The sequence below is a fragment of the Sitophilus oryzae genome, unplaced genomic scaffold (genome assembly GCF_002938485.1).
Source record: "Sitophilus oryzae breed Bouriz unplaced genomic scaffold, Soryzae_2.0 scaffold_1389_pilon_pilon, whole genome shotgun sequence".
Lineage (NCBI taxonomy): Eukaryota > Metazoa > Arthropoda > Insecta > Coleoptera > Curculionidae > Sitophilus > Sitophilus oryzae.
The window spans coordinates 742875-758370 of record NW_022146047.1 but is presented as its reverse complement, the minus strand read 5'-3'; the positions used below and the strand labels follow the sequence as shown (position 1 = coordinate 758370).

Here is a 15496-nt window from a genome sequence, read left to right as displayed (position 1 = left end):
GAGCCAGATGTCTTAAAATACGCTGCTAGCTCTTAGACTATTATTTACAGCTATGAAAATTGAAACTCGTTTAACAAGATGATATTATTTATATTACTATATGATTGATCTATATTTCTATTATAGATTAGAAATTAATAATAAAAATATGTTTCATTAATCAAAAAAAGTACAAAATAAAAAACAATACTATAAAACAAATATGAAATTAAACACAAATTGTTTTTGTATAACATAAACAAAAAGAATTCAAACATTTAGTAGTTTAGCACTTTTAGCAGAGGATGTAAAAAAATTGAAATTTATACAATTCAAAAAGAAGATCAAATGGTTAATATTAAGTAGAACTACAGTATGTCCCCGGATTGTTCTTACAAGAGAAAAAACTTTTTTATTATTGATATTTTGAGAAAAAAAATAAAAATTTTTGCTTGTTCTAAAATGGTTAATCCTTTTTATATTATTACAAATTTCCATGCCGTTTTAGCTAAGCCCTAAAAATCAAAAGATTTCGATTTCATTCTTTGATAGATGGTTATTATTAATTTTGATTAACGTCATATTTTTTGGTGTTGTTAAAGTATGATATTTTCCAATAACTATTATCACCCTTTCCGTAGCATTGAACTAAATAAATTTTGTGCTTTTTTAATATTTTAAAACAGCAAAAAATATGACTTTAACTAAAAATCTATTGATAACAATCTATAAAAGAATGAAAATGAAATTATATTACCATAGAAACGCGTTTTAATTTTTAGGACTTAGGAAAAATTCTACTATATTTTCATGTTTTTTTTTTTTAAATTTCCTTTAAAATGGTATGGATAATTGGAAAGGTATAAAGGGAATGTATTATTTCAGAACAAGAATTTTTTTTTATAAAAAATACATTTTTCTCAAAATAACAGTAATAAAAAAGTGTTTTCTCTTGTAAAGACAATCCGGGGACATACTGTATATTACTGAATAATTCGGCGGAATCGTCGACAACAACAATTGAGAAAAGAATGCCTTCGATACCATCTGGCCAGGATCTGGTACTAACAGGTCACTGATGGGGCGACAGATTAAAAAGGACGACCACCACCATTTTTAACCAAAGTTTCAGTAGATAATAAATAGTATGGCAACACCGCATAGTGCTTTAAATAAAAATAGTGTACTATATGCCAGGGGCGCAAATACGGGAGGGGTAATGGGGGTAATTAACCCTCCCAGGAAGAAGTTTTAAATAATATAAAAAGTGGTATAAAATAAAATTCTCAAAAAATAAGTTAATAATACCAATCAAAATAGAAAATCCAGACCACCAAGTGAATTTTCTCCACGGTCGCAATAGAGAAAATTTAATTTAAATTTTTTACTGTATTTAATTATTGCTACTACCCCTAACAAATAGGGCTGCAATTAAAAAAAACACAACTTTATTATTACATTTTGTAGAAATCCTGAATAAACCAAAATACACGTAACTTTTTTTTTATATTTCCGTCAACAACGACGATATTGGACTTCCTCGGACTGACGGATTGCCCTGTATGTAGATTTTAACTTTACTTTGAATGTGGTAGACAACGATTCAGTATTGAAATGAAAAGAATTTCCATTGTCTTTATTTATTTTTCTTATACAACGTTTCGGTCAGAAGTATCACTGAAATTCTTTTAGTTTCTAGGTTTTAACTTGTTTAACTCGCTCTTTTTATCAAAACGCCCATTATTGAATTTTCCACTATCAAAGAAAACAATAGATTACCAAAAAACCTATAGTTCTTTCGAATAGCCCAATAGAAACCACAAAAAACGCCCTTCCCATAACAGATAAAAGGGACCTCTTTAGAACCTATTAAGATATCCCTTCTGACAGCTTTGAAATTTATTTTAGACGATAGAAAAAAGAGCAGATGGCGCCGCGATACACTCTTTAAGTGAATTTATTCTCCTTTATCCCTGTTCCTTCGTGCTTATAAATTTCGTATTTGCCCGGAGGGAATTGGTAGGGAGCGCGCAGTAACAGTGAATGCTTTTGATTTTTATTATTTCATAAAAAGAATAATAAATTTTGGATTAGACTAAAAAAATATTTAAAAATTACATTAAATATGATTTGATATACAGTGTGTATTAAGGTGCATCAAAAAAATTTTTTTTTCTTTTTAGTTACCGTAAAAATATCGTTCAGGATGATGAGAAAAAATTCTGGTAAAGGTTGGGGTTTTAATATTAATATTAAGAGGTGCATCATCGTGATTTTCTATTTTCCACTTAAATAACAGGGGGAAACTTTTTTTTTCTTGGAATTTTATTGCGTTCTAACAAATCAGCGTTTTGTAAAAATCAATACATATACTTAAATAAAAAAATTATATTTTTTTTGGTGCACCCTAGTGTATATCATAGTGATGGGCATTACGGTTTTTTTAAGTGAATCGAATCAAGCGATTCAATTTCTCATAATGAATCGTCTTTTACGATTCGTTCATTTGAACAAATTACAAACACATTTTCAAATTACGATATTTGTGTCAAAGTAAGTACAGACCCACTACAGTAAATACGTAATATAGTTTTGATTTTAGGACATTTCCAGTATTTTTAATAATTTTTTAAAAAAGGTAGAAAATAATAATTGTTTTTTTATTTATTTATTAATATATTTGAAACTGTATAAACATATTTAATAATATCTTAGGATTATGTAAAGTGATAAGGAAGTCTTAGGATTATGTAAAGTTTAAAAAAAATATCTCGATCCACTAACACACTTTTGGACCACACTGTAGAAGTTAAAATATTTTCCTGAAATACATCCTAATACATACTATAGGTTTGCACTTAAACAAAATTCCTAACTTTTTAGCCGACCATACCAATAGGTATGGTAGGCTATTAGGATCGGCAAAAAAAAAGTTTTTTTAATTTCGCTCAAAATGAGTTACTTGGGTCATAAATGACCTAAATACAAAATATTTTCATGGTGTCTGTCTGTCTGTTTGTCTGTCTGTCCGTCTGTCCGTCTGTAACACGATAACTCAAAAACTGCTGAACCGATTTTAACCAAATTTGGCACAAAAATACTGTGGCACCCGAGAATCTGGCCATTAGTTTTTGATGTGGGTGGGGGGTTGATAAGGGGGTATGGGAGAGGGTTAAAAATTTTAAAAAATCGTAACTCCAAAATTACAGTAGCTAGCGAAACGCGGTTTTCAAATTAAGATTAGGAATGTAATCGGGAGATTAATATATTTAACAGAAATTGATATTTAAAATGTAATTCTAACTAGCTTGACAAAAACAATGTCTTCTCTGGGCCGAAATCAATAATCTCTGACATTCAACTGTTTCCAAAGCCTACTACTCCGCTACTCGCAAACATCAGCGGACACGGGGTGCAGGCACGGCGTGAAAATGACTGCCTATCATAAGGATCATAGGCGTCGATAACATTTTGCTATTAAATATGGCGTATACGAAGAATAAAGTTCTTGAAATACCTGAATTAAACTGAAAAACTCTGAAATATAATGAGGTGGTTAAAATTATATTATAATAATTTAAAAACTAATAATACTTATAAATTATGTGAATTTTTAATATAATTCTCAAGTGAATTTGCAAAACCTGAAGTTCGGAACCTACTTAACTTTTCTACAACCATGTATTTATTCAACTACATACCTAAATAGGTACAAAACAAAATAACTTTCTTAAAGACTACGTAATTTTCAAATAAGATCGAAAATGCGTGTATACTAGAAGGATTATGAGGTGTCTATAATAAATATTATGCCTTAATAAACGTTTGATTTCACAAATGTTTAACTTTAAATTTTACATATCTACTTACTATTTCTCTCTTGTATTTCTAATCACCAAAGATAATTACCAAGTACCATTCATGTAATACCTAGTATATTACTGATAGAGCAATACTAGACTACCTAAAGTTGAAAGTGTCAGTAAATTAAAAATATAGCTGAAATATTAATAACATCTATAACTAAACTTAAAGTAATAAAATAAGTAATAAGTAAAATGGGGTATAATTAAAAATGTATATATGAAAAATATAAATTATATATTTATGAAACAATCGATAGTAGGTACTTCTGAAAAACTGAAAAACTTTTAAAGACTTTTTTTTACCTTTCCACATAAAATGTCTTGAATATACCTGTATATACTTGATATATTTTTATTTACCTAATAAACAATGAAATTATTAAATTACTGTTCGACTTTTGTTTAATATTTTTAATTAAAAAGCTCCACAAAATATTTCAACGTACAAAAAAATAAAAATCATGTTTGAAAACCACTGTTCCGCATTTCGGCTTGATCAAGAAGTTTAATGAGAATAAAATAACACATATTCAACATAACTAATATACTAAATAACACATAACTCTAGAAATTTTATTCCTCAGGAGGACCATAGATAGATATTTATTTAACTTTTAATTTTAACAATAAAATTTTACTTTTTACGTAAAAATCTGTCTGTTTATGCTGAGGTTCGCAGCCATCTTCTTTCGCAAGCAAAATCGACCCTTATCAACCGACTACGGTAGCGCCCTCTCTTCGAGACCTCTTGAACCACGAGGCGATTCATATCACCGAAATCCGAACAATTACTTTAAACCAGCTTTAAACTGAAATCTGTCTCCATGACAACAATTTTTACTGTATAAAAATACTATCTTAGAATTTATCTCGTAATTACCTTAGAATTTATCTCGATTTTTTTTTCTAGCCATTTTTAAAATACCTTTCAGAAGAGATTTGCTCAGATAATGTGTTGGCTCACTACCTTTTCCTGTTATCTTCCGGAGTCTGTAACTTGTAGGGGTGATATGACGCTTCTTTCCAGCACTGCATTTTTTTCGCTATTACCTTCGAGCACTAGAGCTAGCAGAATGATCCCTCCGGTTTTCTTTTCGCGCTTCACCGATCCGACGACGGTATCCGAAATCCGACGTCGATGGGTACCCGTATCTGAGACAACCGAATAGATGCTCGAAACAGACGCGACGCGACGCCTTTACAAAACGATAGTCTCAAAGGTCAAAGTCAAGTCAATAGTCGTCAGTAAGTCAGAAATACGCCGTTACGGCCTAAGAACGCTGGATTAAACTCATCGCCACTTCTGATGTAATCGGGAGATTAATATATTTAACAGAAATTGATATTTAAAATGTAATTCTAACTAGCTTGACAAAAACAATGTCTTCTCTGGGCCGAAATCAATAATCTCTGACATTCAACTGTTTCCAAAGCCTACTACTCCGCTACTCGCAAACATCAGCGGACACGGGGTGCAGGCACGGCGTGAAAATGACTGCCTATCATAAGGATCATAGGCGTCGATAACAGGAATAATATTTGCAACAAAATTTGTAATATCATCAAAATCAGTCAAAGTCGCAGTTTTCGAGATATTAACATATTTTAGTATGGGTGGCTATACGTGCCTCCGGGCGCCAAGGATTGTATTATATTCCTTTAAGGGAATAATATATTGATATTTCTTTAAGGGAAATGTGTTCTAGGTGACATTGTTGTTACGTTACCAGGCCCTTCTTGTGCTTAATAAAGAGCAATAAAACGCAGATAAGTAACTGTTCCCTAATGTTCCCTAAATGTGACAAAACTTTGCTCACTGGGTATACTATATTCCAAATTGTCTTCAAACAATGAAAGTACATATTTAAAACAATAAAAAAAATCTAAAAGTTTTACTCGAAAACGAAAACGTAAAATGTATATCTATATACAGGGTGAGTTTAAAATAAGTAGCAAATATTTTTAGGGGTGGTATATTTCGACCCCAGAAACACGTCTATTTTTGGGAAAAAATATTTCTTTTTTAATTTTTAGTTAAAAATATAATATCTTGATAATGTCACAACATAGGTTGTGGATTAAATTTATAAGAACGAAAACTCAGAACATATCTAGTGGTTCTCAAAATTTAGGCGAAACATCATTTTGTTTAATTACCAATAACTCGACTATTTCGAACTTATTTGAAAAACGGTAACTAAATAAATGTTGTAAAATAACAGATAGATCAAAAACGACCCATATCTAGTATTTTTAGCTGGGCATTCTTTAAAAAACTTTTATTTAGGGTGTGTCATGTAGCAGTGGTAAATACAATGGTATATTAATTAACTAATTCTTGAATTCTTCGGAAAATGAAGAATCCAAACTTAAAACAAAGAAAAAATATTAAATAGAACAAAATATTTTGTTTACTAAAAAAGCATTATTATTTATTTTAAGTATTACGGGTCTTTATTTTTTTCGAAATAAAAAACTTCCAGTCACAAAGTAAAGAATGCACTAAGAAAGTTAAATAAAATAGAATATATTTAATTAATTCTTAAGCAAAAAAAAACGAGAACTCGATACCTAGCATCTCAGTGATTAATTTGTTGTCTCCTTTAAACAAAATTCAGCTATGTTTGTTACCTGCCTTTTAGATAAATTAGAGCTAAATTACAATATTAATATATAGGTACAATATAAGCACTTATTTTGATTAAAACTTGCCTGAAGTAGATGCTTGCTATCGTCTACGTCTACTTCATTACAATGAGAAATTATTTTCTATGCAAATTATTATAATGAACATAATTAAACTTGAACAAGTCTTGTTTAATTTCCTAGTCAAGGGAATATGAGTATTTTAGAACTATATTATAGGTATTTAAAACAACATAAAATATATACATATGTGTAGGTATATTCCTGTGAATAAAAAGGTTAAGGAAGGAGCAAATCAACAAACATGGGTAGAACGCGATGGGAACTAATATGGCTTACTTAAATTCATGTTTAACAGTCCTGTTCTAATTTTACTTAAAACGTGTAAACATATAATATACGATAGATTCAATAATAAATTTGTTGGTTTTGTTTTACGTTATCAATTAATATCATTAGTTATTCAAATTGTTAAAAAATATATTCTTATTAAAAACAGACAGGTTAAAAAATTATTTAATTACAAAAATACCAGATGCGCTACTGAAACACCTAGGTAAAATTGACGTATTTTAATTATTTTTGACAAGTAGTAAATAAAAGCGAAAATGCATAAAAGAATACGTAATTAGTTAATTATATTAGTTATTTACGACACATAATATAAATTGTATAGTTAGGTACTTACCAGTGCAGAGTTGTTCCCTTTTTTCTTCCGATTTTTGACCAAGATCTACAGCACGCTGCATAACTAACCATTTACAGTCTTTTGTCTGGAATTAACAATAAATGTTATTATGATTTAAGTTTATACACAATATTCTTAACAATTAAGATTTACTAACTTTTATCAAAACTAACTTTTAACTTGAAAAGTAATAATAACAATATAAATACTGTCTTCATACCAAGGTTTGTAGTTAATACATTCAAAACATGCCACATTTATTACATTTTTGCTAGGATATTCACTTTGCTAAGATTTTCACAATTTTTGAATTTTCTCAATTTCACGAATGGACACGATTGTATTAAGATTACTTTTAAACTGAAATTATTCACAGCATAAATCAATTCCATTTAAATACACATACATGTTATATAAGATACTTCGGAGATGAAATATATAAGGACAATTTTTAGCAAAGAATATTACAACAAAAAAAGAAAATATACTTTAGTTAACACTAGTTAAATCATGAGGAAAGTTTACTTTACCTTCAATAACATTCTTTAAAATAACCAAAACTTACAAACCAAAATAACATCAATACGTCTCGAACGGTAGTCTAAAAGCTATTATATAACACCTATCTGTCGTCTGATTTCCCTTTCTTTCTCTAGCTTGCTTATAAAATATATTTTAAAAATCAATAATTATTTTTGTATACAGAGTGTCTTAAAACTGAATGTTTTAGATTTAAAGAAATATATTTATTTTTAGTCATCTCACAGGATTGTCACAAATGGGAGATCAGGATGTCGATTTTGTATCTAGTTCATGAATGGATTATATTCCTTCTATAATTTTTTTTTATTCATAAGTATATCCCTTTTAAATATTCATTCCCTCATGTCCCCGGAGTGTCTTTACAGGAAGAAAATTTTATTTATTATTAACATTTTCAGAAAAATGCATTCTTTATAAAGATTTTTGCTCGTTCTAAAATGGTTAATCCCATGTATACTTTTTCAAATTTCCATACCGTTATAGAAAAAATTAATAAAAAAAAAACATGAAAATGATATGGTTGAATTTTTACTAAAAATCAGAATGCGTTTCTATCGTAATACCAGGTGCGTCTCAAAAGTGGCTCACCCCCTATAACTTTTTTATTTTTTCATAAATTAGGATTGATTGGCGTATTCAATTGTTTTTGGTCACTTCCTATTTCACCGGAAATGACGTGTATCTTATTCTACATAAGTCCTTTATAATTACTTTATTATAATTAAGGAACACGAAATAAAACACCAATATACACTCAGCCGAATGCTCACCGGTTCTCTGCGTAAGTGTGCGAACACAGTGCAAGCAGGTTTGCCGCTTTCTGGTAGCCAGCGCCAATCTGGGTACCTATTCTTGACATCGTTCGCAACTTTGCGTATACGCATCACGTGTATTGTTATAAACAGGGTATCCCAGAAATAAGTGCAAGTATTTTAAAGGGTGGTAGATCTCGATAAAAGAAACATATTTTTTCTTTATCGTTTTTCAAATAAGTCCAAAATAACGGAGTTATTTTACTTTGAAAATTTCCAAAAAAAATGATTTTTTGCTAAAATTTTGAGCACCTTCTTCATGTGCCTTCTCCTCATCGGAGGTTGGCGACCATCAATTGGAATTCCTCCCTGTCTTGAGCCAAACGGATAATTGCACTTGCCTCTCCTATATTAAACCACTGGTGCAAATTCCGCAAGCAGGAAAACCGTTTACGCCCGATGCCTCGTCGTCCTTCAATCTTTCCCTCAACGATCAGCTGTAAGAAACTATATTTGTTATTTCGAAAAATATGACCAAAATATGCTGCTTTCCATCGTTTTATTGTAGTCAATAGTTCTTGGTCCTTACATATTCTTTCCAATACTTCGATATTTGTTTGAGAACCACTGGATCTTTTCTGGATTTTCTTTCTTATAAATTTAATCTACTACCTATGTTGCCATATTATCAAGAAATTATTTTTTGAAATAAAAACTAAAAAAAAATTGCAAAAAAATTTCAAAAATATTTTCAAAAAATTCCGAATTTTCAAAAAAAATATTTAGAAAAAAACCTCATAGGCGTGTTTCTGGGGTTGAACTATACTACCAGTTAAGTTAAAATACTTGCACGTATTTCTGGGACACCCTGTATATGGTTACATAGTAGCGCCGCGCCGCGCCGCCTTGCGCTTATAACCTTGAGAAATTAAAGCGTGTTATCAAATCGGTTAGTTCACAGTAAAAGCAGGTAGGAGCCGTCAACCAGCGTTCGTCGGCGTTCTCGCTTTTACCGGAACGAAAATGTATTTATTTCTGCTTTGGCAGGCGCCGACGGCGCACAGAGGGTGTTAAGAACTAAAAGTTGGCCAAAATTATGTTTTATGATTTTTTTGCTTTTTTGCTAGTAATATTAATTATTAGAGGACAGGGTGCTAATATGGAACCTCATTTTGTTTTTCCTACACAATATTTTTTCCTCTACTCTGAAACCCTCCGATCAAATAAGGCCACGATCAAATAAGGCCATTCTGTGCAAAACCAAGCAATTGGATGAGGATGCTAGAACAAGAAAGTAATTTGTATATTATAGACGATATTTGAGCGAGGATGGGTGTTATAGGGTAAAGACTATTTCCTTTAAGAATCTATTTAAATCAATGTTTTTTTGGCAGTGGCAAATATTCGCAAGATTTTTGTACATATTCCAAAGCTGGAGACTTTAAGCATTGAACGGATACTAATTTCTATGCGGAATATTGCCCAATAGTCTTACACCTTATAAAAATGCCTCTGATTTTTTAAATATAAAACATTATAAAGAAATAGAATAGAAAAAAACGTTTCAAAAAAATATGGCATAAAACAGGACTTGCCAGCTGGCTCTGTATCCATGATGACAGTTATAAACAATTTGCCAAAAAGCACTACAAACAATTCCACTATTTTATAATCTTAGAAATATTCAGAATACACTTAAGATAATTCATACTTATAATTGAAATATATTATTTATTTGATAGTCAACTTACGACTTAAAAAAAAGCTAATAAACGCGCTTACATTTAGTATTTATAGATTTGTATTCAGTTAAGATAAAAATGAAAATAAAAATATTTCACTTTTGGCCAGGTTTATAGACCAAATACCCTATGTGCGGCGCCGGCGCGGCAGGAGCGGCGTTTGGATATGGTTAGGTTAGGTTAGGTTAGTTAATCAGGTAAATTTCCTCTTAATTAACTACTTCCGAACACTGCTCGCCATCTCCGAAAAAGCCATATAACAATACACGGCATATACGCAAAGTTACGCATCACGTGTATTGTTATATGGCTTTTTCGGAGATGCGAGCAGGGTTCGGAAGTAGTTAATTAAGAGGAAATTTACCTGATTAACTAACCTAACCTAATCTAACCATATCCAAACGCCGCTCCCGCCGCGCCGGCGCCGCACATAGGGTATTTTGGTCTATAAACCTGCCAAAAGTGAAATATTTTATTTTCATTTTTATCTTAACTGAATACAAATCTATAAATACTAAATGTAAGCGCCTTTATTAGTTTTTTTTTAAGTTGTTAGTTGACTATCAAATAAATAATATATTTCAATTATAAGTACGAATTATCTTGAGTGTATTCTGAAAAATGTCTAAGATTATAAAATAGTGGAATTGTTTTGTAGTGCTTTTTTGCAAATTGTTTATAATAACTGTCATGATGGATACAGAGCCAGCTGGCAAGTCCTGTTTTATGCCCATATTTTTATTTGGAAACGTTTCCTTCTATTCTATTTCTTTATAATGTTTTATATTTAAAAAATCAGAGGCATTTTTATAAGGTGTAAGACTATTGGGCAATATTCCGCATAGAAATTAGTATCCGTTCAATGCTTAAAGTCTCCAGCTTTGGAATATGTACAAAAATCTTGCGAATATTTGCCACTGCCAAAAAAACATTGATTTAAATAGATTCTTAAAGGAAATAGTCTTTACCCTATAACACCCATCCTCGCTCAAATATCGTCTATAATATACAAATTACTTTCTTGTTCTAGCATCCTCATCCAATTGCTTGGTTTTGCACAGAATGGCCTTATTTGATCGTGGCCTTATTTGATCGGAGGGTTTCAGAGTAGAGGAAAAAATATTGTGTAGGAAAAACAAAATGAGGTTCCATATTAGCACCCTGTCCTCTAATAATTAATATTACTAGCAAAAAAGCAAAAAAATCATAAAACATAATTTTGGCCAACTTTTAGTTCTTAACACCCTCTGTGCGCCGTCGGCGCCTGCCAAAGCAGAAATAAATACATTTTCGTTCCGGTAAAAGCGAGAACGCCGACGAACGCTGGTTGACGGCTCCTACCTGCTTTTACTGTGAACTAACCGATTTGATAACACGCTTTAATTTCTCAAGGTTATAAGCGCAAGGCGGCGCGGCGCGGCGCTACTATGTAACCATATACAGGGTGTCCCAGAAATACGTGCAAGTATTTTAACTTAACTGGTAGTATAGTTCAACCCCAGAAACACGCCTATGAGGTTTTTTTCTAAATATTTTTTTTGAAAATTCGGAATTTTTTGAAAATATTTTTGAAATTTTTTTGCAATTTTTTTTTAGTTTTTATTTCAAAAAATAATTTCTTGATAATATGGCAACATAGGTAGTAGATTAAATTTATAAGAAAGAAAATCCAGAAAAGATCCAGTGGTTCTCAAACAAATATCGAAGTATTGGAAAGAATATGTAAGGACCAAGAACTATTGACTACAATAAAACGATGGAAAGCAGCATATTTTGGTCATATTTTTCGAAATAACAAATATAGTTTCTTACAGCTGATCGTTGAGGGAAAGATTGAAGGACGACGAGGCATCGGGCGTAAACGGTTTTCCTGCTTGCGGAATTTGCACCAGTGGTTTAATATAGGAGAGGCAAGTGCAATTATCCGTTTGGCTCAGACAGGGAGGAATTCCAATTGATGGTCGCCAACCTCCGATGAGGAGAAGGCACATGAAGAAGGTTCTCAAAATTTGAGCAAAAAATCATTTTTTTTGGAAATTTTCAAAGTAAAATAACTCCGTTATTTTGGACTTATTTAAAACGATAAAGAGAAAATATGTTTCTTTTATCTAGATCTACCACCCTTTAAAATACTTGCACGTATTTCTGGGATACCCTGTTTATAACAATACACGTGATGCGTATACGCAAAGTTGCGAACGATGTCAAGAATAGGTACCCAGATTGGCGCTGGCTACCAGAAAGCGGCAAACCTGCTTGCACTGTGTTCGCACACTATCGTCGAATACCGTTCGAAACGTATTTCTTTGTTACCCAGCCAAACGGTGCGATTTATCATTTATTAGTCATCATATTTACATTCTTACAAATCCAAAGCGGCCTATACACTACAATGACTACAACTTGTGATTTTTAAATGGCACCCTCGGTATTTTTTTTTCCTTTATTCGATAGAAAATGACATTCTGAATAGGACCTATAATATGTCAACTTTTGACATTCTCGCTTAATAAAAAATTGTATTTTAAAATTCAATCTAGAGTGCCATGGCTATGGTAAAAACACTAATTCTTCATCAAAAAGCCTTGGAAAAATATATTTGATCGTCTAATGTTTTTAGTGTCTTGTCCTGGCCAGTTGGAATATACTCAAATCGTATTTTTAATCATATCTCAATTTTTTCAAATGGAACGAGGGTGGCTCATTAGCATAGTGTCATTTTCTATGGAATAAAGTAAAAAAATACCGGGAGTGCCATTTAAAAATCAAAAGTTCTAGTCATTTCCGGTGAAACAGGAAGTGACCGAAAACAATTGAATACCCGTCAATCAATCCTAATTTATGTCATATACTAACATATCAAATCTCGTTTTTTAACTAAAAAAAAATAAACAAGTTATAGGGGTGAGCCACTTTTGAGACGCACCCGGTATAATTTCAATTTCATTCTTTGATAAATGGTTAATATTAATTTTGACTAAGGTCATATTTTTTGTTGTTGTATCACATTTTGAGTTAACTATTATTACCCTTTTCGTAGCATTGAACTAAATAAATTTTGTTTTTCTCTAATATTTTAAAACAGTAAAAAATATGACGGTAATCAAAATTCTATCAATAACAATCTACTAAAAATTTAAAACGATATTATACAAACTCGTTTTGATTTTTAGAAAAAATTCAACTATATTTTCATATACACGTCTACAAGCAACATTTTTTATGAAAAATGCATTTTTCTTAAAATTTAAACGATAAGCATTTTTCTTGGTTAGACAAATGTTCTAAGAGTAAAAAGCAACCAATGAGGTGACATTTCTTACAGTAGTGAAATACTCTTTTTAAAAGAAAATAAACCCGCCATAAAGACATACACATTATAACAAAATTGTTGTTTGCAAATTATTATACGTTAAGCTTCATTGAGAAACTCGCAATTAGTGGAATAAATTAGTGGCTTCAATTATTACACTTTATACTTTTTAGTTTACGATCATTCACAATGTCTGAGAAACACAATTAAAATTGATAGAATATCCTAGCAACAGCTTGCAGTAGTCAGTTGTATCCATAGAGAAAGCCTAATATTTTCTATTCTAACCACAATTTCTCTTGACGGATGACAATCAAAAGTCTAAATGACATTTCCCGCAATTCTTAAAGTATATTAGGAAAAGTCAAACGTTTGTTAACTTTCTGTACTATTGAAAATGACTAACACTAATTTAGATGTTCTGAATGCTTACATTGAAATTAAAGCAACAAACTGCTACGCCAATTGAAATCACTAATTCATTTCACTAATTGCGAGGTTCTGAATGAAGCTTAAAGCTTCATTCAAAACTTCCAAATTAGTTGAATTTGGAATTTGAAATTGCGAGGTTTATCTAATTTTGATAAACCTTGTTCCCTTAATTTCATTGTAAGCATTCAGAACGTCTAAATTAGTGGTAGTCATTTTCAATTAGCAGAAAAGGTTAACAAACTTTTGACTTTTCCACTAATTATACTTCAAAATTTGCGGGAAATGTCATTTTGGACTTTGATAGTTAGAAATTAAAAGTTCATTGTTTTATAAGCTAATTATTAGGCTTTCTCTATGGATACAACTGACTAACGCAAGCTGTTGGATATTCTGTTAATTTTAATTTTGTTTTTTAAACATTGTGAATGATCGTAAACTACACTAATGATCGTAAACTAAAATGTATAAAGTGTAATTGAAACCACCAATTTATTCAACTAATTGCGAGGTTCTGAATGAAGCTTTAGATCTTTGTTTATATATTATTAATTCTAATTAGTAATATTAAACATGACTATAGTCAGCTATAAACTCGGCGAAGTGCGCGTGTAAACACAGCCTTGCATCAACTCCGCCCGTAGCAATTCCCAAGTAAAACTCGAAATCATGAAATTGCCTCTTATCCCTGAACTGCAATTTAGTTCGAATCGCTCTAAACGCTCAGAGGGCGCTCCCCTCCACTTTTTTCTTTTCTATTTCGAATCCTTTCAGCCACATTGCATTTTCAATTGTAGGTGGCAAACATAAACATCGAAAGCCGCCGCTGCTTCCGACTGCGATAGAAAACCGATACGTCTAGTCAGCAATTTGCGAGATTCTATGTTAAAAGTTTCGCCTGCTTGGCTAAAAAAACAAATAATGATTTGTTGAGGTCATCAGTTTTGAGGGAGTTTGCGAGGAAGCTTTTGAGTTATTGAAAATTTTATATAAAGCAAATAAGGCTTTATAATAAAATGTATTATACCGGGTGCGTCTCAAAAGTGGCTCACTCCTATAACTTTTTTATTTTTTCAGATAAAGAAAAACGAGATTTGGTATGTTAAATGACATAAATTAGGATTGATTGGCGTATCCAATTGTTTTCGGTCACTTTCTGTTTCACCTGAAATGACGACAACTTTTGATTTTTAAATGGCACCCTCTTTAGTTTTTTACTTTATTCGATAGAAAATGACACTCTGAATATAATGAAATATCATATCAACTTTTGACATTTTCGCTTAAAAAATAATCGTATTTTAAATTTCAATCTAGAGTACAATGGCTGTGTTAAAAACACTAATTTTTAATCAAGGAGCCTTGGAAAAATAGATTGGATAATCAAATGAATGTTTTTCGTGTCTTGCCCATCAAATGCCCATATCGTTATTTACATTAGCATATTTGGGAAATGCATTTTTTATGTATAATTTGATACCACCCACTTGGTATTTCGAGTTAAAATGTCATTATAAACTGCATGTTACAATTTCAAA

At 31.1% G+C, this 15496-nt stretch overlaps 2 protein-coding genes across 5 annotated transcripts in view; one reads left to right on the top strand and one right to left on the bottom strand.

Annotated features, from left to right (window-relative positions):
- LOC115875498 (beta-alanine transporter) overlaps positions 1–15496 on the bottom strand; it is a 934216-nt gene that overhangs the window by 243160 nt on the left and 675560 nt on the right. For all 4 annotated transcript variants that reach the window (XR_004049013.1, XR_004049014.1, XM_030890969.1 and 1 more), the window contains one exon: positions 7180–7264. Coding sequence is in view for 1 of the 4 variants with exons in the window: in XM_030890969.1 (XP_030746829.1) it covers positions 7180–7264 (85 nt within the window). In the remaining 3 variants the exon portion in view is untranslated. Of the gene's footprint in view, positions 1–7179; positions 7265–15496 lie in introns of those variants that run through there.
- Positions 1–15496, top strand: part of LOC115875507 (prolactin-releasing peptide receptor-like) — a 329200-nt gene that overhangs the window by 227080 nt on the left and 86624 nt on the right. The window lies entirely within an intron of this gene.